Genomic DNA, 23,757 nt, shown 5'->3' with positions numbered 1-23,757 from the left:
CAGCTAAGCCTTTTCACGTCACAAGTCTTCCACTTTCTCTTCCAGTGCAGCAGAGGGCGCTGTGACTCTTCAGAATCCCTCGCTCGGTGCTACTATGACTGATGATGAGTAGGAATGCGTGCGGCGTCGTGGGAGGGGTTTCGCGTGTGCGTGCCTCAGCGTGCAGTACTCGTATGTAGCTGCAGGAGGCGTCACAATGGAGTGTGATGAGGGAACGGTTTGGGGCAGCACGTAAGAGGATAGGTGTGGGTGCAGCTGGTGGGCACATGGGTGGCACTGGGCTCTGGCTTTGCTGTGTGATGGGTGCAGGCCCTGCTGCCAGCTTTCAGCATCCTACTATAGAGGAAGGTGTTGATTTCATCTGACAAGTAGGACTCACACCCAACAAGGGCAATGCCAAGTGCGGTGCGTTGCTCATTTTTTCGTGTGGTCCTTGTTGCCCTCCTCCTGGTGGCGCTCCTGCAACTTCTCTACCTGTCACTTCTCTCTAACCTGCATGGGCAGCAGCAGCAGCGTTCAGCGCACCCGGTACTGGCGGGCACCCCACGTACAGAGCCCAGATGGCAGAGGGAACACAGGGATCATCTCAAGGCCTTACTGGCGTCCAGTGGTGTACTAGATGCCACTGGACAGTACCGAATTTATCGCCATCTTTTGTCACGTGAAACAGGCCAGGTAAAAGATGTGGCATTGGCGTCTCATGCCAGCCTAAGTAACCTGTGGCATTTGCAGGAGTTGGTGCAACGTTGGGATGGCAGAATTTCGTTAGCACTATTTGCGTCTAGCGCAGCTCAGGCTAAATTAGCCACCCTATTGACTTATACCCTTGCCCAGATGTGCCCTTCAATACGGCAAAGGGTTTCCTTTCATCTTGTGTGCCAGTCTGGAGATATAGCGGTGTTTCCAGAACAAGATGATGCAGCAGAGTTTGCACATCTTCAGACTTGCCAAGCTGTTTTTGCCAAGGCAGCGAATATGGGCACAAATATAATAAATTATGCAGGGAACGCGTCATACCCAAACAACCTACTCAGAAACGTTGCCAGAGGGGGCATTGGCAGTGCAGCCTTTGTACTTGTGGTGGATATTGATATGGTACCCAGTCAAGGGCTGAGGTCAGGGTTTATGGATTTGGCTGCCCAAGGGGTTGATCCCCACCTGGTATTTGTCGTGCCATCTTTTGAAATTAGACATACTCGGCGGTTGCCTGGCACCAAGGAGGAGCTGCTACGGTTGTACCAAGTGGGTGAAGTACGGGCATTTTATGAGGAGCTGTGTCCACGATGTCAGGCACCTACCAATTATTCTGTATGGCTGAACCTGTCAGAGAAGGACAATTCTGGTAGACTGGCAGTCGCGTATGTGGTTGAGTGGAGAGATCCATGGGAACCGTTTTATATTGGGAGTAAAGACGTACCAGCCTACGACGAGAGGTTCAAGCAGTATGGATTCAACAGGATCAGTCAGGTAAAGCTATGACTTCTGATAGATGCTACCTGCACACAAGTGTTCGGAGTTCCCATACCACAAACAATAGACCTGTGGTCCATTCTTTGCGGGCCACATGTCATCGGCTTGTGAGATCGACTTTCACACCATAGAAATATATGGTGACAAGTGCTAGCCGTTATGGTCATTGCATCTCTGCTCTGTGTCCCACACTGGTTGTATGGGCTGGCATTAGTGCCCAGAGCAGAACTTCCCCAGGAGCAGTACAGTACAGCTGACAAGTACTTACAACTCCCGGGGCACAATACAACCAGCATCAGTTTTGGAAGTGCTCATTGGACTCTGACTGCCAGCACTGTACAGGCCACTGGTTGTGCACTCCTTTTTAAAGCTTTAAGTTAAGATGAATGTGTGCTGCACTTTATGTACATGCTCAGTAGTGAATCTCCTCTTCTACAGATCAGAGAAAAAAGGCACAATGCCCACATTTATCTCAGTACTGAAAAAGTGACGAGGAAACCCGGGCTGACCAGGGTAACCAAAGCCCTCATCACGAGATGGAGACTGGCAATGTGTGGAGTTAAGCAGGGTCCAAGGCAGTGCTATAGATGAACATCGTAGAGCTCAGTGCAGAGGGAGAATGATTTTATGTTATATTAGGATTCCAGTTCTAAGCAGGTTTAATTTTTTTAAGAATAACATTAATGGCTTTACCGCCTGGGTGTGACACTATTGTAGGGTCAGTGGTAATTTAATGTCTTTTTCCTCTTCTTTCCTTATAGGCTTGTGAATTGAATATGGCCGGCTTCTCTTTTGCAGTCCTGGACTCAGCATTTTTGCTTCATAAGGGCCACAAACTACCTGGAGACTTTCATAGTCAGAAGGAGGCAGAGAACAAAAGAAACCGGTTACTGTACCGAGGCTTCAAGGAGGAGCTGAAGATGAAGTACGCCGATTCCAGCAGACGCTGCTAGTAAACAACCAAGACTGTTAATGGCCTTCTAATAAGATTAGTGGGATTTAAAGGGTTAACCCTGAATGAGAATTGTTCTCAAATTCTGGGGTGACTCTTCTCTGGCTCTGGAAACCCCTTAATGTGATGTAACGTATGTTTGTATTTATTGATGTGTGAGACTACTGAATTCTCTGCTGCCTGTCCAACATTACTCCTGTCATGTCTCCTCTGGTCATTACAGCCATATTATAGTAGATTGGATCTTCCAGGTTCATGGTACTAAGAGGGCAGGGTATAAGGAAGAGATTGCTATTAAAATGCAGAATTAGGCTGATTTCATACAGCCACATTATGGAAGATTTGAGGACTTATATTTTGGACTGACCTCTGCTGTTATCCTGTTTGCCCTCCCCCTTTAAAGAGAGTTAATCAGCTTCTTACACACTGCATTCTCACTAGTTTAATGGGAGAGGGTTTCCCAGACAATTGGCACATTCTTAGTGGGGGGGGGGAATTTATAAAGCCTTGCCTAGCAGACTTTTGGCATGCAGGGTAGTTGGGCTGCAAGGGGGCTTGAACACCCAAGCCTGCACAATAAGTCTGACCTTGCAGATCTCTTCCAGATCCATGAAGAGGATTCACCAGCCTGGGGAGAATTTTAAGACTGGCATTTAAAAAAAAGTCTTAATAAATTCCCCCCAATGTGTCATGGTGGAAGACATTGATAGCTGAGGTCAACTTATGTTTGCGGGGCTTCAAACTGCAATACTATGGCTGGGATATCCTGCCACCCTAATTGCAGAGGGATCTGTCTATTGTTTCTACCTACATTGCATGTTATAAAGTTCCCAAACCATTTACATAAGTGGCAATCTTTGTTTTGTTCAGTAGATGCTCTGGTGGTTGGAGTCTTAGACTATCTATGTTTCAAAGAGTCAGTTTGGGACCACAACCGTTACCATGACTTTATACAACTGGGTTAAAGGGACAAAAAATATTGAGATCTCCTCTACTTGTTACCACATCAGAGAGAAAACGGGTGTAAAGTTGTACTGGGTCCACATGAGCCCATAGCGAGCGCAGAACACCTTTCTTCACTCTGTTGTGCTGATGTTGAGGTTAAAAAAAAAAAAAAAAACGATCCGCAACTGATGTAGGTGAAACTAGCCTAAGGCTGCATTCACACATGGCTTTTGAATTCCATTTTGAAAAGCAATTCAAATGCAGTGAGGAGGAGTTACTCCAGATTGCATGTGCACTTACATCTAAACGAATGCGATGGGGATCTAGCGCCAGAATTCAAATGCAGCGTGTGAACGCAGCCTAATAGGCCTATTATACCGAACAGCATCCTAACATCTATACATAAAGCATACTACACACAATACATCATCTATTAACTCTTTATTTCTTACTTTTCTCCTCCCTGCTCACCTATTAACAGTGTTAAGAGCTGGAATAAAACTGCTCAAAGGATTATGTGTTGTATTTGTAGAACAGAGAATCAAATTCTTGTGATAATGCGATCCAGTTGGTTTTGCAGATAAACATGCATGTGACGGATTCATGGTTTCCCCAGGTATAAAAAATATATACCAATCATTTACTTATTGTCACGTGTGCGTGATAGTATTACGTCTTTGGCCTTCCTCCCCCATAGACTATTATGGACTCTGCTGAGTGTATACTGCGCTCTCCATCAGAAAGCAGGATTTGCTCCCTTTTTGTTTCTTCATCCGTTGCTTATTGCTGGATGCTATATATACTGAGCAGATAGAGGCAAAAAGTATACTCCAAAATGATGGCCTCCTGTCCTACGTGGTGATTCTCTGGCCAGTAAACTCATTCAGGGACTGAATGTAAATTTGACCACTAGTATTTAAGCAGTCAATTATTTTATCAGTGTAGATATCAGATAAATATTGCAGATCTGGGGGCCTTTGGTGACCTCTGGGATTTCTTAGTTACCCTGGCCAGTGCTAATAAAACATTTTGAGGGAGATTTATCATATGCCATAGGCCACACATTACCCCTGTTCCCTTAATATCTCTGTTGGGCGGCTTTCTCTCTAAATCTTGATCTGACAACCTGAAGTCCACTTCCCCTCCTCACCAGAATGCTGTAAATGGTAAATGACCTTCTTCTGTAATACGTAATTCCCCTGCAGGTCTTTCTAGCATATTTCTAGATTGCAGCATGAATGAAAAATCATCTTTTATTCTTTTGAAGGATGCAGTCAGACAACCCTGCCTCATGCAGTCAGTTTGCTCTACCCACTCCATGCATCTGGCATGCAAGTTTTACCTTCTAAGACTGCATTCACACTGCTGTTGCCCTCCGTACCGTAGCAATGCGGGAAACGGCAGGAGGAGGGCTGCTCACCCCCGCCCCTCTTCACAGGGATGTATGGCGCACGGCGCCGTAATATGGGTAAAGATAGGACATGTCCTTCTTTTTTTTCCCAGGTACCGCTCCCGTAGGATGCCGTGCGCCCATTGCCCATGTTTTGCATGACATTCTAGGAGTTACACAAGATCTCTTGATACCCGGAGAGCGACATCACATTTAGGCTACATTCACACTGCTGCAAGGGGGACGTATTTTGGCCCTTGTGGTAGTGTGAATGTTGCCTAAATGTGATGTCGCTCTCCGGGTATCAAGAGATCTTGTGTAACTCCTAGCATGTCATGCAAAACAGCGCATGCACGGCGCACCTCTAAAGCCAGAATAGTATGTACAGTACATACTAAGATGCGTAAGATCTACACATAATGGGAGAATGACATCTGGTACAATGCCAAACATGTACAGGTTTTCTTAGAATTTACTACTTTAGCAAAAAAAAATAAATAAACATTTGGAGGAAAATTCATTTGATTATGTGTCACATATTCTAAAAGCTACGTATATATTTTTATTCCTCAATGAAAAGTGCATTATTAGGATTTCTTTATTGTGTGATAAGATAAAGGCTAGATTGGTACTACTTTTTGAACACTTTTTTTTTAGGTAATTAGGAACCTTTTACTAGCATTTTAACTTGCTTTTTACTGTCCCATTAGGAGACTAACACAAGGAATACTTTGATCCCTTATTCAATACATAGCAGTACCTGTGTTTCACTGACAATTTGCCTATAAGACCCAGAAGAAAAATTTGGCATATCCTTTAGTTCGCTCCTCATTAGAATCTTTATTTTTATAGTGATGTATTGATGTGGCAGTCCAAAGTAAGTAAAGTTTCGGTCCAGGCAGGGACCTTCATCAGACACTGATTGCGAGCGTGGTATCCACCTCTAGCAGAATGGAAGAAGTAACGCTGGCATTAAAATGGCGCATCATTTTCCTTTCTACCACTGCCTCCATTCTGGTAGCAGTGGACACTGCGTTTGTTTTCTCCTATTGTGCCTCACCATCCCTGCCTGGACCGAAACATTGCTTACATTGGACTGCCCCATCAATACATCACTATAAAAATAAAGATTCTAATAAGCATCGAACTAAAGGATGTGCAAAATTTCTGTCTTCTGTATATTTCAGTGACGTGTATATCTGTCTATATTTGAATATTAGATCCAGTCTTGGAATGGGCCCAATAGGCCTCTGTACGTGACAGTCACCGAAATCTTATCCAGACCACCGGCTGCGGTGACAACCTCTCTGCACCCTGCAATCATAACGCGACGCTAGCGCACAGTGGGTTGGCCAGCGGCCTGATGGAATATGTGTTTCCAGGGAGAAGCATGCGATTGGTAACCAGCCCTGGTGCATTTATACAATACAAGACACCGGGGCCTGGTTTCCGATTGCATGGGTTCCCCTGGAAATGCATATGTGATCGGCCCGAGGCCCGCCCCCTGTGCGCTAGTGTCGTGTTATGAACGCACCGCTAGCGGAACGTGTGATCCCGGCCTCATGCCCTGCAGTCAGTTGAGTTTCACTTTTAGGATTGAATAATTGAAAAAAATATATACATATTTTTGCTGATATTTTAATTTATTTAGATTCACTTATAAGGAGTAGAAGGGGGAATGATATAAGGAGTAGGAGGAGGCCACAATGTGAGGTACAAAAAGTTAGAGCATTAAAAGTGGGGGAGTGGCGGCAGGCGTAATACAAGGATTGGAGGGGCAGTACGAGGGGGAGAAACTGGCAAAAGCCGCATGAAAGCTGATAAACGCAACACCGTATAAACTGAAGAGACACAGATCCCCAGGATGATACCGCATCCCAGAATGCATTGCCTCCAGCAGCGTTTCTCGTATTCTGATTGGTTCAAATATTTCTTCACAACAGAGGGGTCTGTCACAGTTATCCCGCCCTCCCTCACTTGTGATTGGCTGCCTTACCGTCGCCCTTCCTTGTGGTTGGTCTGTTGGAGGTGATCAATGTGGGGGCAGGAACAGTGTGATGACGTCAGGCAAACTAAAGGAAGAGAGGAAAGAAGAAAGTGAATGAAGCGGGAGGGACCAGGAAGAAGGAGGCGGGACGCACCGAGGATTTATCGGGTTAATATACAATATCGCTCCTTGTGAATGTGATTATCGCTGCCTGGAGGGGTTAGCATCCTGCAGGAGGAGCGGGGCAGCCATTGTGTATGTGAGAGTATTTGCAGCCGGCAGCCAAACTGGCTGACTGTCTGTTTTGGAAGGGCAAGTAGGGAGCCCATGTCATACTGGGGGGTACATGCAGGCTATACCATGGGGTGAGACAGTATGTCCGGGAGCTCAGGGGCCTCTAGAATGTGAGTGTGAATTTCTTATTGCATAGGACTGCACTGCTCTGTATATATGTGGCCATGTGCTGTGTGATGCTGCAGCTATACTGGAGTGTGTATATACCTACACCATAAACACACGTGTGTGTGTGAATATATATATATATATATATATATATATATATATGTGTGTGTTTGTGCTATGCTGCCATATCTAACACATTGCTGCGTTCCCTTCCTTACATGTGATTGCTGCTGCGGCTCTGTTGTCCTGGTGCACCCGGCCTACCTGCAAGTTTTGGCTGCATAAGTCATTGGTCTCAGCTGTGACCGCCTCATAAACTGACTTGTCTTGGCAAAGTTATGTGATTATGTGATTGGTAACATAACCAAATTGACTACAATCCTATTTAATCCTGGCATCAGATCCTGGCATTGAGAGTGCCATGTTTTCACTTACCCCAAACAGGGCTGGCGCCAGCACTGGGCATTCCAGGTCAAGTACCGGGGCACAGGGCTGCTGGAGGGGCCCACATAAGGCTGTACATAAGGAATCTATGGGGTGAGGGGGCTTTATCTAAGGGGCGGTATCTAATGAATCCATAGGGTGTGAGGGGGACTTGTAAAAAATGACCATGAGTGGGCTGATTGGTATGATAAACTAGGGAATATTTTAGGGAAGAGGAGTCTGTTTAGTGAATTTTTAATGCCGCCACATGAGTTCACTGCAACCTGGGGCCGGTCCTGAAACATATACCTGGTACTGACTGACATATTGGGCTAGGCCAACAGAACGACTGGAGCTGCAGCAGCATTGACTGGGGGAATAGGATGTTTGGGGTCATCCATTTTCAGCAAATTTGTTTGTGTATTGAAAAGTTTAACAGTTTTCCATTATACTTTCTGTATCAATTCCTCACTGATTACTAGTAGTGATAGGTTGTACATGAAGCACAGACATCGGCTTACCACACCCCCTTTTAACCCAATAAAATCAAGTTAAAATTGGTTTGGAGTGGGGGACTGGCTGGACTGAGGCTCCCTGTTATACATTTAATAGGGAGCTGTTCAGGAGCCAGAAGAGCCAGCTCGTCTTGGTTAGCGGTGCCTAATGATCGAGCTCACAAAGACGAGTCGGACTTCCCATCATTAATTACTAGCTCCCTGCTTGCTGTTATTCTATCATTGTTTACTTCCTGTCATGTGATGTCGCACAGGTGCACGCCTTCGTATATCACACATCTCTGTTTTGCTATAACGAGCTGTGCACCTTTGTGACTTTACAGGATCAGAGACCAGTTTTTATTTTCCGGAACAAAATAACGTTTTCTATACAGCAAGCAGAGATCTATAAAACGGTGAAGGATTGATGCAGAAAGTATATTGGAAAACTATCTAATTTTCATTACACAAACATGAATTATTTTCTGAAAGTGGGATACCCCTTTAAAGAAGCAACATGTTTGAATTGTACAGGCGTTTACAGTGAAGCTGTCAGATGTTCTCTGATGCCACAACGGAGAGCTATATGTGGTAGAGAGAAGCTGAGCTCAGTGATGTGTAGATTATAAAGTTTGGATTTCTTATTAAAAAGTAAAATAATCCTGACAGGACTCATAGGAGAGACCACAAGTCCTTAAAGACTATCTTCATAAATATAAAACAATATGTTTCTTTAAACAGCGCCAATACTCTGTCTTTGTCTGATGATATGTTGCCTTTAAATAGTTTTTCCCTCCTCAGATAACTCAATTTGTCCTTCCACCATGGAGGCAGAAGCGGATTCATCTGCAGAAATGAACGGTCAAGAAGAAGTGGACAGTGACCGGGAAGACAGCGCCAGCCAGTCCGATTCTGAAGAGGAGAGCTCGGGTTTGTGTTCCCTATATATCCTTCTAGTAGCAATGGCTCATAAATGACTAGCATGTCACTGTATGTAGGCACCGGAGCTTGGCACACTTGACCAGTCCTCAATATAAAAGGTACATTTTGATGCATGTATATAGCCATGAAAATATGTTCCAGTGTGAAAGTCATCTCATGGCCCAACCAAAGCTTGTCTATACTAGCAGCATCAAGGTTTTCTACCTCTCCATACTAACACAATGGCTGTGAGTGCCAGTCCCACCATGACTCTATTCTGTACTTAAACAAAGCTGTAAGTACAGGACCATGGGTCCATGGTCTGGAGGAAGCTGTGCACCTTAAAGTCTAGTTCCATTACAAATAGCAAAATGGCACTATTTATTAACTAGAGCTGCAGCCTGTCGCTATCCTATCCTATTGTAGAGTGTAACAGACAGCCCCATCCTAGGTGGGGGCTGGGCCTTATTTTAACTAAAACCTATTATGAGTAAATATAGAATCTTTATTTAAATTAAAAATAATTAAATGATGAATAAATAAGAAGAAGAAACTTTTTTGATGCAGATTTAAATGGCTGTCAGCAAATAATTGATATTGTTTGTGTAATGAAAGGTTCTATCATTTTCCAATATACTTTCTGGATCTCTGTTTACTTAGGGTGATGCCACAAGTCCTGTTTTTGGACCATTTTAAAGCATGCGTTTTCAGTCCATTTAACGCGTGCGTTTTTCAATGCTTACCATGCGTTTGGCTGCTTTGAACATGTTAATCTTCATTTCTGGAAGTGTAGACAGCTGTGATTAAAACCACCCAAACACATGGTAAACATTCAAAAACGTATGCGTTTTTAACTCCTTAACGCTCTGAGCCGTAGCTCTATGGCGCAGAGGTATAAGGAGTGTATGAAGAGGGCTCACGGGCTGAGTCCTCTTCATACAGAGGTGGGGGTTGTTGCATATTGCTATTAACCCTTTCAACGCCACCGGCATATTTATTACGATCACCGCGCCCCCGAACGTCACCGGGGGGCGGCGATCGGTTGCCATGGTAGCCTCGGGTCTTCGTTTGACCCGAGACTATCTGGCATCTGCAGATTCGTTACAATGAGCCAGTGGCTCATTGTAATGAATGTGCTGCAAAAATGCCCTATATTGCAATACAGAAGTATTGCAGAATATGGTAGGAGCGATCTGACCATCTAGGGTTAATGTACCCTAGATGGTCTAAAAAATAGTGGCAAAAAAAAAGAAAAAAAAGTTTAAAAAATAAAAAAAATTAATAAAATATAAAAAATTCAAATTGCCCCCTTTTTCCTAGAATGGATATAAAACATAATAAACAGTAAAAATCACAAACATATTAGGTATCGCCACGTCCCAAAATGCCCGATCTATCAAAATATAAAAACTGTTACGGCCGGCGGTGACATCCGAGGCGGGAAATGGCGCCCAAATGTCCGAAATGCGACTTTTACACCTTTTTACATCACATAAAAAATGAAATAAAAAATGATCAAAATGTCGCACAGACCTCAAGATGGTAGCAATGAAAACGTCGCCTCATTTCCCAAAAAAATGACACCTCCCCCAGCTCCGTGCACCAAAGTATGAAAAAGTTATTAGCGTCAAAAGATGGGAATTTTTTTTTTCTTTTTTGTACACATTCGTTTAATTTTTGAAAATGTATTAAAACACAATAAAACCTATATAAATTTGGTATCACCGCGATCGTACCGAACCAAAGAATAAAGCTGAGGTGCTATTTTGAGTGCACAGTCAAAGTCGAAGAAACTGAGCCCACAAGAACGTGACGCACGTGTGGTTTTTTCAGTTTTTCCACATTTGGAATTTTTTTTTCAGCTTCGCAGTACACGGCATGTTAAAATAAATAACATTACGGGAAAGTAAAATTTGTTACGCACAAAATAAGCCCTCACACAGGTCTGTACACGTAAAAATGAAAAAGTTATGGATTTTTGAAGTTGGAGAGCGAGAAATGAGCGGAAAAACCCTGCGTCCTTAAGGGGTTAAACGGACTGAAACATATGCTTTAAAACGGTCCAAAAACGTGACGTGTGGCATCACCCTTATAGTGGCTAGAAATCTGTCCGTGGCCTGTGATGCACACGCTTGTGTATGAGCCATTCTCCACAGGAAGTAAACATGAAAGTTTTCTATAGCAAGATGGCAAACAAAGTAGAAAACCATGAGGAATTTTATTGGGAAACTGTATAACTTTTCATTACACAAACGTTATCAATTCTTTTCTTAAAGTGGACAACAAACAAAAGAAGAAGGTTTTGAGCTTCAGTTGATTTTGATTGAAAGGGAATTTAGACTTCTAAATGTGGCCAGGAATCCTCTACTTTACTTTCTCAGAGGATGGTAGGGTACATAAGCCACTCTATCCTTTTGCATAAGAATGTGATGAAGGTTTAGATGACCATGTGCACATGATTCACAATCTGAAAATGATTTTGGAATATTGTGTAAGGCAGGTGGTCACCTTGCTAAGCTTAGAGACTATCTTTCCTCTTGACAGATATGGATGACTTGGATTGTGAACGTCGTAGAAATGAGTGCCTTGACGAGATGTGTCATCTAGAAAAGCAATTCTCAGAAGTGAAGGAAAAGTAAGTAGCCAAAATCATCTGCTTGGTGACCTGCTCCTGGTTGAAGCCGATGTAGACACATACCATAGATGTCATGTTGTCCTGTCAGAATTGGGGAAGGTCCAGACAACTTAAATTTTCTTTGTGTGACCCTTTTGACCCCATATCCTCTCTCCTTCTTAAAGGTTATTTAAAGAACGATTAACCCAACTAAAAGCCAAATTGGAAGAGGTATCCTCGGGTAAAGCTTTGGAGTATATCAATCCACTAGAGGATCTGCAGAAGAACATGAAAATCCGCATTGAAGTTGCAGGTTTTTATTTTTCACCTTTTACACCTAGCCATATGCACCCATATCCAGGGTCAGTTGAAGCCTTTGCTTTCATGTGTAATCACAGCTGGGTATCTAATATCCAGAACCTCCCATGGGGAATTAATTTAAAAAATAAAAAAAAATAATTTCCCACAAAAGTGGGTGCGTGGAGAGGGCTCACGGGCTGAGCCCTCTCCATAGCCGGTAAGTCTTTGCTGCACATCGCAGCATAGACTTACTAGTAACGCCGATCGCAAGTGTTACTAAAACCTAAAAATTCAAATCACACCCCCTTTCCCTAGAACTGATAAAAATAAACCATGAAAATCACAAACACGTTAGGTATCGCCGCATTCGGAAATGCCCGATCTATCAAAATATAATAACGGTTTTTCACTGTGTTTAACCCCGTAGCGCCCAAAGTCTTAGTTTTTTTTCTGCCATTTTGAAAGATTTAAAAAACTTAATGAAAAGTGATCAAAAGGTCGTACAGTCCTAAACACAATAGCATTGAAAACTTCATCAGAAGTCGCAAAAAATGACACCACCCACAGCTTCCTACACTGAAGTATAAAAAAAAGTTATTAGCACCAGACGATGGCAAAATTTCTACACAAGTTTTTTTAATTTTTATAAATGTATGAAAACCTTATAAAACCGATACAAGTTTGGTATCGCACCGACCCAAAGAATAAAGTAGACATGTCATTTGTGGCGCACAGTGAGAGCCGTAAATTCTAAGCCCACAAGAAAATGCTGCAGATGCATTTTCTCACCAATTTTACTGCATTTTTTTTCTTTTTTTTTTTCTTTTTTCTTTTTTTTTTCCTGCTTCCCAGTACAGGAGTACTGCGAGTATTACGGTTTTTATTTTTTCTTGACTCGTGTATATGCCGAGGGGAGGTTTTTCAGCACATTTTTTGTGCTGAAAAACTCGGCTTATACACGAGTATATACGGTATATATTATATTTATATTTGATGGCTGGGACCCCCCGTGATCCCATACCTGTTCTTAAGTAGTGCACTGTAACTACATACACCCATGGATATCCTGGTAAATCTCCATTGTTATTGCTGGCCTTGACTCATTTTTATCTGGAGCACAAAATTCACAAATTCGTATTCTTTATTTATTTAATTTTAGGCATCTACAAGAGATTTTGTGTGGATGTCATAAGACACAGATTTGAGTGTGAACTACAAGGTGCTAAGCAGCATTTAGAGGTAAGCGATGGCCAACTTATGTGCTAACCGTAAAGGAAATCTGGCATCAAAATCAAGGTTTTATGATAAACCAGGAACACTTATACTAGACCTACTCATAGATCCAGGCACCGTGACTGTGGTCATCTTCCTATATTAGTTATCCATGGCCTCCTTCTTTCTAAAATCAAAATAAACGTTTAGCATAATGCTAATGAACCAGGATGGCACTGGGGTTTGTTACCAGAAGCCCTCCTTGCTGTAGTTTCACAGGCTGTTACATTTGCCCTCCTTCCAGTGAGCACACAGTGGGAGGGGGAAATTCTCCTTCCTACTGTAGCCTGTGAAGGTGCAACACAGGGGGACTCTGGTAATGAATTAGAAGGAAAGTGGCCATGGATCTGTGAGTAATTGTCCCTAGTTTATCATGCTTTAATGTTGATGGTAGATTTTCTTTCATGTGTACACTAAACTTAAGGCTCCAAAGTATGATCCTTATACTGCAAAGCAAGTATGGAATAAAATAATGGGCAACAATTTTTCATCTTTTGAGTCCAGTAAAGGGAATTTGTATTAATAAAATGTATTCCATGTTAGCAGCATGTGGCTGACCAAGGCCATTAATTAGCAGAATTTATCACCTTTTCATTATGTATATGATGCCATTATAGTATCTGGCCATTGAATGGGTTATAGTTGCCATATCGCCTATGGGTGACAACCATTGGGAATCTATCACAGCATTTATCATATACGCCAAAAGCTTTACACTATATTAAGTTATGAAGACTAGGTATTTCTCTTAAAGGAGAGGACCATTGTGTTGCTGGGTTTTGCCCTAGGTAATGGGTTTATCCTGTGAGACCCTTCAAGGGATTTTGCAGTTGGAGGACTACATCATCCCCGGAGCCATTGCTCACATTACTTGTGTTTGTGTGTGTGGGTTTTTTTTTTTTTTTTTTTTTTTTGTTCATCCACAAATGTATTATGTGTTTACAGAGCGAGCGGATTCTCCTGTTTGATAACATGCAGAGTGAACTCTTAGAGCGTATCCAGAGGCTGGAGGAGGATCGCCAGAGCATAGACATCTCATCTGGTATGAAACCGTATTAAAAAAAGTTAACTATGTATGCCATTTAATATATTTTCAGTGATTCTGTGTTGTTGTTTAACTATTGTGAATGCCTGCTAGATTTAATGGGGATACTCTAAATTTGGATACTGTACCCTGGCTTTAATGACCACAGCTTTTAGTTCATGATCTGCTGGGATTAGCCTATTGTCAGAAGAAGGGGAAGGGACTGGGGCTATCTTACAAAGTCCTACTACTGCCTAATAAGTATCTTCTCATTCTATAGAGTGGTGGGATGAAGAGTTGAGATCAAAACGAAGCCGCAGAAAGTGGGATCCATTCCGATCTGAGAAGAAGAAGAGGGTGCCATTAGTTTCTGGTATCCTTTTGAACCACCATATATCACAACATCATCTGGTTCTTCCTGGATAGTCAATGTGTCTGAAACATTTGAACAATGTATAGGATCTATAGGAAATGCTGTGTAACAAGGGCTGTTGGGGCAGTATACCAGACTTCCAAGTCCTTGGTCTGTTTCCTCTGTTTTTTTCAGATACTAACTCCAGTTCTGAAAACGTCCTAAATTTATATCTACTGTATAGAAAACAAAAGGATCTTAGAAGAGATTTTATTTTATTTTACCAATCGGTTCTGACCAAAGTGGAGAAAAATGGAAGGGTCATACAACTATCCAGAAAATGACTTGCATATCCAAAAGATTTATTGATGGTGTCAAATAGTAATAATGTTTAATAGTGGCAGTTTTATCAATGTGACCAATGCTGATAAGAGATGAGGTGCGTCTTTGAACTGACCAGTCTGACATTACCTCACCCCTTTGTTCTCTTAGTTTACATTACAACATTTTAGGTTTGGCTCAAATCTCCTTTATCTTCAGGTATAAGCATATTTTATAGAGGATTCCTGACCTAAACTTACAATGGAAGACTGGAATAGAAAATGCAGAATGACATGGGAGCCACTGTGAACAAGTGGCCCAAAATTCTTGATTGGCTCTAAGAGATATTGTTGATTGATAATGGTACAATTACTTATTGTATTCTATATAGGTCATCTATTTTCCTTGACTATTATAACAGGTCCGTATATTGTATATATGTTGCGAGATTTGGATATCCTAGAAGACTGGACTGCTATTAAAAAGGTAATGATATAATTTGCAGTCCCTATAGCTACGCCAAGAATGACAGAGAGATCAGTGAATACCTTTAAAGACGTATTGAATCTTTTTCCTCTTCAATATAAATCTGCTCAAGTCCTGCTGCTCTATAGCACACAGTCAGCTCTGCTATCTCAACTAGAACACACACAGCCAACCCTGCTGGTTTGTAGAGTACGTCTCTGCATGATGCTGGTTGCTGGCAGGAAGTGCCAGTGTCTGAGCTGGTCTTTTAATGCAGTGGGAAGGAGCAGGAGGCAGAGAGCACTGCAGTGTGCAGACAATAGAAGCTATACCTGACCATAGTCAGAAGATTTACAGTCAGATTAAGGGACAACCAAAATTGTAAAAAACAGGACTGATAGACTGATTGGAATTATATCTGTGAAATGCTGTATTTGTGTTAATAACAGTGAATTGGAGAATGTGTTGTTTTGTTATTCTGAGTATATTTAAGAATCTTGTCTTCATGGGAATATCACTCTGCACCCCATCTTGACAGAAAAAATATCTACATTTATTAAACAAGCAAAACTAAAATATCACTTGGTCATAAGTATTCAGTCCCTTTTCAGAGTCGCTCATATTAAGGGTGGATTCACATTTTTCAGTGAGAGGTTTTTTTCATGGAACCCATTTTGGCTTATGGACACATTGGGGACAGGGACAGATTTGGCAAGCTCTGTGCAGCGCTGCGTAATCTGTGTGTGTTATAATAAATAAAGGAATTATTATTTCCAACAAGAAAATGACCCTAAGCACACAGCTAAAATAACAAAGCAGTGACTTCAGAACATCTCTGACTATTCTTGATCTCTAGAGAGACTTGAAAATGTCTGTCCTCCAACGTTCACCATCTAACCTGATGGAGAGGATCTGCAGGGAAGAGGTAAGGGATCCCCAAATCCAGGTGTGAAAAAACTTTGCATCATTCTCAAGTTTTTGTTGATTTATAAATGAACAAAAACATGTAAAATGGGGTGCAGAATGTACATTAATGAACAAAAAAACAAATTTGATCTTGCCAATTGGCTGCAATGGAACAGAGTGAGAAATGTAAAGGGGTCTGAATACTTACTGTACCCACTGCACTAGCTGCACAATGGACTGTCGTCTTATCAATAGGTCATCAATGTATAACCTGTAAGGGTAGGTTCTCCCAAAGCACATCACCAGGATAAAGGGGCCCTTGTTCTTCATTGTTTATCCAGACACGATGGCCCATCCTAACTAGTAGCCATAACATTGACTTGTCCTGATGATCTGTGGGAAGATCCTAGGAGTCTGATCCTTCACCTTTCAGATTGATGGTCTATCGTAAACTGCTGCCTCATATTTTTCAGGTTTTCTGAGCACACATTCGCCCTGCTGTTCCTGATTTTGGTTTGTAACTAGATAGATCTATCATTCAGGTTTAACTTGTGAGTGAATGCAGTGAGGGGGTTAAAGTTTATGATATTCAGACATTGCAGTGTCTGTCCACACCCTGTGTGATTCTAAAGCTCCCTGTATTATGCTCTGGCATGTTTGCATTGACAGACACTATGCCCTCCAGCTATTTTTCTTTTTTCTACGTCATCTATGGAATGGCTGGGTGACTACCGTGTAATAGTGCATGTTTTCTGTACTGACAATCTATGAGTACATGGCTCTTACAGTATTACACGATCTCATCATGCTATTGGATGAAACCCTAATGCATTATTTAATATTTTTTTGGCTCACTAAAAGACTGCTCTAGTGTGTATAATGGGGTTTATAATCTGGTCAGTATGCTCCACTGATATGTCCTGTGAAGGGAAGAACACTTTCGGCCAAATTAACTCCCACCCCAAAACGAAATATATTTTCTTATACTTCCATTAGAAAGCATTGCCTCTATCACTTCATTGTCCCTGTACATGCCTGTACACTTAGGATATCAGGTCATTTGCATACAGCTTTAGGACCTGATGGTTTAAGTCCACTGAGGCTTTTCTTATTCAGCAGTCCAGTTTATTCATGAGTGTCAGGCACAGCCACACCCCCAGTGCTTGACTGACAGCCTGTATAATGATCTGACACTCCAGTGCTGGCTGCCTATGAGCTTCCTGGTTCTGGCGCCCCCTACAGCCTGTGTGTGTATGAGATACAACTGCTACAGGATGCAGCCGTGTGTATGGGAGGAGGTAGCATGTCAGGTACATGTGTTGTTGATGTCTGTATCTCTTACATGTGTATGGGAGGACATCATGTCAGCAGATAAAGCACAGACACTAGCATGCTTTCCTATACGTTACACACAGACCTGAGCAGGGAGGGAAAGGGGAGGGGTGACATCACTTTTCTCTCCATGTATTATTTACATAATAAAGAAAAGATGATTTTAGAATGATTAATGTATGAATTAAGTAGATAAAAACTGTGATGGAATCCTTGTGAGCTGCTCTAACAGGTAGCGGTGACAAAATTGGTCACAGAGACCTGATGACTGATGTCCTTTAAAGGACACCTGTCATCAGGTCTCTGCCACTAGTCCTGTCACCTCTACCTGTTGGAGCAGCTCACAAGGATCCATCACAGCCTTTATCTAGTTATTTCATACACTATTCATTGTAAAATCATCTATTCTTTATCATGTAAATGTGGCTGGTCACATGGTCAGAGGCAGTGATGTCACCTCTGTTACCCCTCCCCTCTCCTCCCCCTGCTCTTGTCTGTGTGTAATGTATAGTAAAGCATGGCTAGTGTGTGTCCTGCATCTGCTGACATGTGAGAGACACAGACATCAGCTACACATGAATCTGACATGTTCTGCTGTAACATGGCTGGATCCTGGAGCTGCTGTATCTCTCCTAAACACACACACATGCACACACAGGCTACAGGGGGCGTGGCCACCAGCACCAGGAAGCACATCATTATACAGCCTCACATCATTATACAGGCTGTCAGTCATGCACTGGGGGTGTGGCTGTGCCTCCCACTCATGAAGACAGCTTGAATATGCTAATGCTTCATTGGACATTTCACAGGTCATTTGCATACAGCTTTAGGACCTCATTGCTTAGGTTTACAGGCATGTAGAGGGACAATGAAGGCATAGAGGCAATGCTCTCTAATGGCAGTTTATGAAAATATATTTAGTTTAGGGGGGTTATTTTGCATGACGGGTTCTCTTTAAGCTGATGGACTGGGCAGAGAGATCAGTGGAGGATTGTGCAGTTATCGGCTGCATAGTTCTTTTTCCTTTATCAATATCCTCCATGTATAGATATGTGAACATGGCGTACAAGTACTTGCAGTGAAATTGGTACCGTTTGATTTATATGTACCATCTGGTTATTTGGCTTTGGATGTCCTACCCAGTATATGGATATGATGATCCTTGCACATGACTGATGCAATATTCCATTAACCCATAGATTCATTGCAAAGAATTGGTTGATGGGTTGTACTATTTTACTGTGCAGATAGGGGATAATTGTAATGTTTGAGACAACCTTTTAAGTAGAGGCCTTCTGCAAAAAAAAAAAAAAAGTTTTAAAAGGTAAACCTGGTTTATTCACGTTATCTTCATGCATTATGTATTTTGTGGGCTCATTTCTACCCTTGAAAGTGCTTTTCATTATTACTGTGCTTATTTTACCAATACATTTCATGGGGTCATATTCTGTTATTTCTAATACAGGCCAAAGCAGCAGTATCTCCGCAGAAACGAAAATCGGACAGTAAGTAAATATTACATAAAATGAATAAAGTTATGGGAGATTTGTCAAATTGTGTTTGTCTTTTAGTGTTCCAATAGGGACCTTCTTTATTATAACTACATGCATCTACAAGGGATATTGCATGCAGTGAAACTGCCTCATGCGACTAGATATTTTGTCTTGGATAGAGTGAATATGGTTCTGTGTACAGTAAGTTAAATGCAAAACCCTTGAGCATTATGTAGAAAAACTAGCTCAACTGTAATCACTTGTTCTTTAACGAGTAACACCTAAAATCCATCCATGTTTATAAGACTGGCCTGTTCATATGGGGAGAGATGCAGCTTAAGGTCACCATAAGGCTCAGAGTTTATTTATTGTATTTCAGACCTTTCGTGCATCTCCAACGTTTCAAAAAAGGTGTCCAGAAAAGGAGCCACGGACATAAATCCAAGTTAAAACTAGTGACAAACATGCATAATTTGCTTTTACATATCATTTTAAAATTGCATGTGGAGGGAGGGGTAAATAGAAGTGCTGAGAAAGTTGCTGCTAATGGGCTCTATGGCCGAGGGTATGTAAGTAGTAAACATCATTTACTATCCGGAACTCCCAGAGGAAGACCTTGTCCTTGGCTAATGGCCGGACTCTTGATACCAAACAGCCAGATCTACAGTAAAAGATTCCTGTCCGGGTCTGCTTTGTTAAAGGCCCAGTCACCATGAAACAGATGTGAGGAGATGTGTGTTTGGTTGCATACTGCTTGTGTGACTTGCCTAAAGGGCTGGAAAGCGACTTTTAGGATTGTTGCCTTCCAGCAGCTGCAGCTAGAAACAGGTTTTTTTCTTTTTCTGTGAAGAACTTTCCTTACCACCAAGATGAAAGATTGTATGCTAATGCAGGTTGAGGGGTTCCAGGTTCAATTAACACCTATGGAGCCCCTCGGACTCCTTTGCACACAGTCCTTTATCTTGGTGGTAGATGCCCTTTAAAAGGAATCAGTTACTACGATTTACTTACCTGAACAAACTATTTATACAGTGCCATGCCAACAGGTGCTATTCACACCTTTTTGTTTTTACTTTTCCAGTTGCTCCTTCCATGCCAAAGCTTCACTTAAGTTGAAGTGCTTCATGGGGCATTAGGAGAGCACCTCAGAGCTCTGGCTCCACAGGAATGACAACACCCCCTTCCACTGTTTCACCGCCCAGGGTCTTCTGTCATCCTTTCCCCTTTTTAGCTATGTCATTTCTTGGTCCAAAAAGATGTGGAGCAGGAGCAGTGAGGTTCTCTGTCACTGCACTTCTGAGTTTTGACTCAGAAGGAGCAGCTTGGTATTTGTGGGCATAGTCCTAACAGTGCACTTAGTTCAGGTAAATTGTGGAGATGGATTTCCTTGGAGAGCTGCCATGATGACTACGGTGGCTCTATCAGTGTTTTGTGCATCCATTGAACTTTCAATATGCTACCTTGCTACTTGTTGTCTTCGCAAGTAGCACTCCCTGGTCTTCCAGCTGTTGGCTAGACTGGTGTCTCTTATTAGGATTAGCCACAAACTGTGATTTAAAAAGAGAGTCCTAGACGTGCCTAGGAAGTGGTGACCATGAGGTGCCTCAACTCACTCTGAGATAAAGTTCAATTTGTGCCGTGTGCAAATGGGTTCCTTACCCTCCTGCACCTTGACCATATCTTGGTGGACCCTTTGCCCTACGCTTAGGTGAAAGCCAGAAGCATTTGGACCAATGGGCCACCCTTGCTGATGCTTCAGGCTAAGGGTGAAGACACGCATGGCGTTTTTGGGCCGTTTTTACTAAGTGCGTTTTCAGATCGGTAAAAACGCATGCGTTAAAAACCGCATGCGTTTTTTTTAAAACGCATGCGTTTTTGAAACCGCATGCGTTTTTGTCCGTTTTTTCATTGCGCAATTTCGGAAAAACTGACAAAAACGCATGCGTTTTTAAAAAACGCATGCGTTTTTAACGATATGAAAAACGCACTTAATAAAAACGGCCCAAAAACGCCATGTGTGTCTTCACCCTAAGAGGTTATGAAAGGGAACCCATCTTGTTTGCAATGGACTACACTTTTCTTTGGGTCAGAGAGCAAAATCAAATCTGTTTATCTGCTTAGGTGTAAAAGTTGAGAAGCAATATTTCAGCGCACGTTGTGAAGATGGCTGTCTTTATTATGAAGGGGAGAGCTTTACCAAAGGAGAAGCCATTATTCTAGACATGAAAGATGAGCCTCCTTCACAGTAAGAGAATCCTTTTTTAACAATTTTTTTTTTTTTTTTTTTTGTACCTACCATATATACTGGAGTATAAGCCGACTTGTGTATAAGCCAAGGCACCTAATTTTACCCCAAAAAAACTGGGAAAATCTATTAAATTGAGAATAAGCCAAGGGTGGGAAATGCATTGGTCACAGCATCCCTTGTATATAGCCAGTGCCTGCAACCCTCCCCCTGTATATAGCCAGTGCCTGCACACCTTCTCTCCCCCAGCCCCCCCCCCCTGTGTATATATAGTGAGCAGCCCCCTGCCCAGCCTAAAAAACACCAAAAACTCTGTACTCCTCTTTCCGACTCAGCCCGCATGTCCTCTTCTATCTTCAGCTAGATCTTTGGCCCCCCTCGTGCTCCCATCACATACACCAAGGCCGGCACATGCCCGCAGGTCCTCTTCTATCATGAGCTGCATCTTCAGCTCCCCGCATTGTCCCGTTGCACACACCATGGTGGCACACGCACTATAATGTCGGCATGTTTCTGACGTCATGGTGTGTGGGATGCAGCCACAGGGGAGCCAAAGGAGCTGGAGCTGATAAGACAGAAGGGGACCTGCGGGGGCGTCGGCAAGGTGAATACAGAGGTTTTTTTAAATTTTGTTTTCTTTTTCTTTCATTGACTCGCGTATAAGCCAAGTTAGAGTTTTTCATCACATTTTTTTGTGCTCAAAAACTCCGCTCATACTCGAGTATATACGGTATTTCATAATTTGTGTTTCTGTATCTTGGTACAGTGAGGGCCGAAATGATTTATAAAAGTTTGAGAATTTGAAGACCACTGATGAAAAGTAGACTGGTTGGTGCCTTCTGTTTGGACAGTTACTACAGATCTAAAGATTAAACCCTAATTATATAAATCTTTTTTTGTTTTGTTTAATAATTCTAATTTATTCTGTCTACAGGGCTGTGATCACGGCAGTGAGTACAGGAGAAGTTTGGCTGAGACGAGGAGACAGCAGCAAAACCAAGATCTACGTTTCACAACTGCAGAAAGGAAAATACTCAGTCAGAAGGGCAGGAAAATAAACCCACCCTTAGGCCTTCTGCTTACTAATATTATTTTATAGACTTGTGGTAGCTGTTGTTTCCGTGGCTATCACTCCCTTCTCCCCCATGAATTTCTACAGACTCATACGTATGGCTGTGGTTTCTACTGCCTCGTGTATGAGCCGACAGCCGGAGACAAAAACCTACTCCTATTCTATGTTGGCACATGAGTGGACCTCACACCATTGACACTTGGCTGCAAACAGACCCGTTTGTTTGCGGCCTGCGAAAAGCTCACGTTCATGTGCAGGTAGGGTCACTCATGTGCCTGAAGATGATCCTCTACAACATGGTGGTGGTGGTTAGAATAGACTGCTATATGCGCAGAGGTAGAGCGCTATGTATGTGTCAGAATTGCTCTTGCTGTGTGTGTGGATTGAATGGTGTGTATGTATTTTTTAGAAATAAAATTTATGGAGCTTTAACTAGAACACTTCAGTGAGCCTGGGCACTAGTGAATGAGCTGAACAGGTTTTTTCGGATATAGTATATAAATATTTTCCTATATTTACATTTTGCACAAGTTAAATATGTATTTTTATATCCATGAAATTAGTAAACAATAAAGTTTGTTTGTTGCTGACCACTTCTGAGTATTTTTTTTGTACAGGGAGAAGTTTTGTGTTATTCAAGTTATTAAAAAAAAAAAGGTTCTTTGCAGAATTTTGCTAAATGCTTAATGTATAAAGGGAGGGCACAGATAATATATCCTGAATACTTTATCCTAGCTGGGAATCTGTCTGCAGAAAAAAAGTAGTTAACAACAATAATAATAATAATAATTTATTATCCCCAATAGGGCATGTAAAAAAAACAAGCACATAAAAAACATCAAAAATATTTTACATAAGAAAAGACTAATAGTCTTAGTTAACCATCGCACCAGTAGGAAGTGTGATGTAACACAGAAGGCCTCTTCCATACATGTATTCCTTATTTTGGGTCTCCCATGAATAGCCCACCTGTGTAATGCTAAAGAGGGGCTATAAGTTGTGAAACTCTTAACAATGCAATCACTACCTACCCCCCGAGCTCCAGATAGTACCACTTAATACCAGATCACAAAAACAAGGGGTCCAATGGGGTCCCACGTACCTCCATCAGTAATGGAGCAGACGGCCGCGCATGACCGTTCTGCTCCATACATCTCAATGCCACTCTATCTCATCTGTTATTGCAGTTGCTAAATCTGTTAAGGCAGAGATTTATGGAAAAATTTAAATCCAAAACAAGCCATACACATTGTAACTATGGGATAGGAATGAGTAATCCAGTAGTGTGGTATGTGGCGTATACATATGATTATGGTTGCTGTGCTTGAGCTGTAAATGACACAGCTAAGAATCCTTCCATATTGTGTATTATAA

At 42.1% G+C, this 23,757-nt stretch overlaps 2 protein-coding genes across 7 annotated transcripts; both read left to right on the top strand.

Moving 5' to 3' along the window:
• Positions 1-110: 110 nt before the first annotated feature.
• On the top strand, positions 111-4,006 carry B4GAT1 (beta-1,4-glucuronyltransferase 1). Its single transcript, XM_072117933.1, has 2 exons — positions 111-1,467; positions 2,232-4,006. The coding sequence occupies exons 1-2, from the start codon at positions 394-396 to the stop codon at positions 2,421-2,423; spliced, it is 1,266 nt and encodes a 421-aa protein (XP_071974034.1). The 5' UTR covers positions 111-393; the 3' UTR covers positions 2,424-4,006.
• Positions 4,007-6,757: 2,751 nt separating this feature from the next.
• On the top strand, positions 6,758-22,973 carry BRMS1 (BRMS1 transcriptional repressor and anoikis regulator). Of its 6 annotated transcripts, XM_072117932.1 has the most exons (12): positions 7,021-7,148; positions 8,865-8,993; positions 11,529-11,619; positions 11,784-11,911; positions 13,058-13,137; positions 14,116-14,212; positions 14,475-14,567; positions 15,289-15,353; positions 19,039-19,078; positions 21,188-21,311; positions 22,078-22,139; positions 22,246-22,973. In XM_072117932.1, exons 1-11 carry the CDS (start codon positions 7,091-7,093, stop codon positions 22,097-22,099), a joined length of 927 nt encoding a protein of 308 aa, XP_071974033.1. In that variant the 5' UTR covers positions 7,021-7,090; the 3' UTR covers positions 22,100-22,139; positions 22,246-22,973. The 6 variants fall into 6 exon arrangements, with proteins under 6 accessions (XP_071974029.1, XP_071974030.1, XP_071974032.1 ...); XM_072117928.1 differs by lacking the exons at positions 7,021-7,148; positions 22,078-22,139 and adding an exon at positions 6,758-6,912; XM_072117929.1 differs by lacking the exons at positions 7,021-7,148; positions 22,078-22,139 and adding an exon at positions 6,803-6,999.
• Positions 22,974-23,757: the final 784 nt, after the last annotated feature.

This window comes from Engystomops pustulosus, chromosome 7, assembly GCF_040894005.1.
Source record: "Engystomops pustulosus chromosome 7, aEngPut4.maternal, whole genome shotgun sequence".
NCBI classification, from domain to species: Eukaryota; Metazoa; Chordata; class Amphibia; order Anura; family Leptodactylidae; genus Engystomops; species Engystomops pustulosus.
Note: the sequence above shows the minus strand (reverse complement) of the source record. Positions and strands in the feature narration are given on the sequence as shown.

Excerpts from the sequence above, each read along its gene's own strand:
- B4GAT1 (XM_072117933.1), top strand. The coding sequence starts at position 394 with ATGCCAAGTGCGGTGCGTTGCTCATTTTTTCGTGTGGTCCTTGTTGCC. Across the intron at positions 1,468-2,231 it reads GATTCAACAGGATCAGTCAG|GCTTGTGAATTGAATATGGC; the intron begins GTAAAGCTATGA and ends CTTTCCTTATAG.
- BRMS1 (XM_072117927.1), top strand. The coding sequence starts at position 7,091 with ATGCAGGCTATACCATGGGGTGAGACAGTATGTCCGGGAGCTCAGGGG. Across the intron at positions 11,620-11,783 it reads TTCTCAGAAGTGAAGGAAAA|GTTATTTAAAGAACGATTAA; the intron begins GTAAGTAGCCAA and ends TCCTTCTTAAAG. Across the intron at positions 13,138-14,115 it reads GTGCTAAGCAGCATTTAGAG|AGCGAGCGGATTCTCCTGTT; the intron begins GTAAGCGATGGC and ends ATGTGTTTACAG.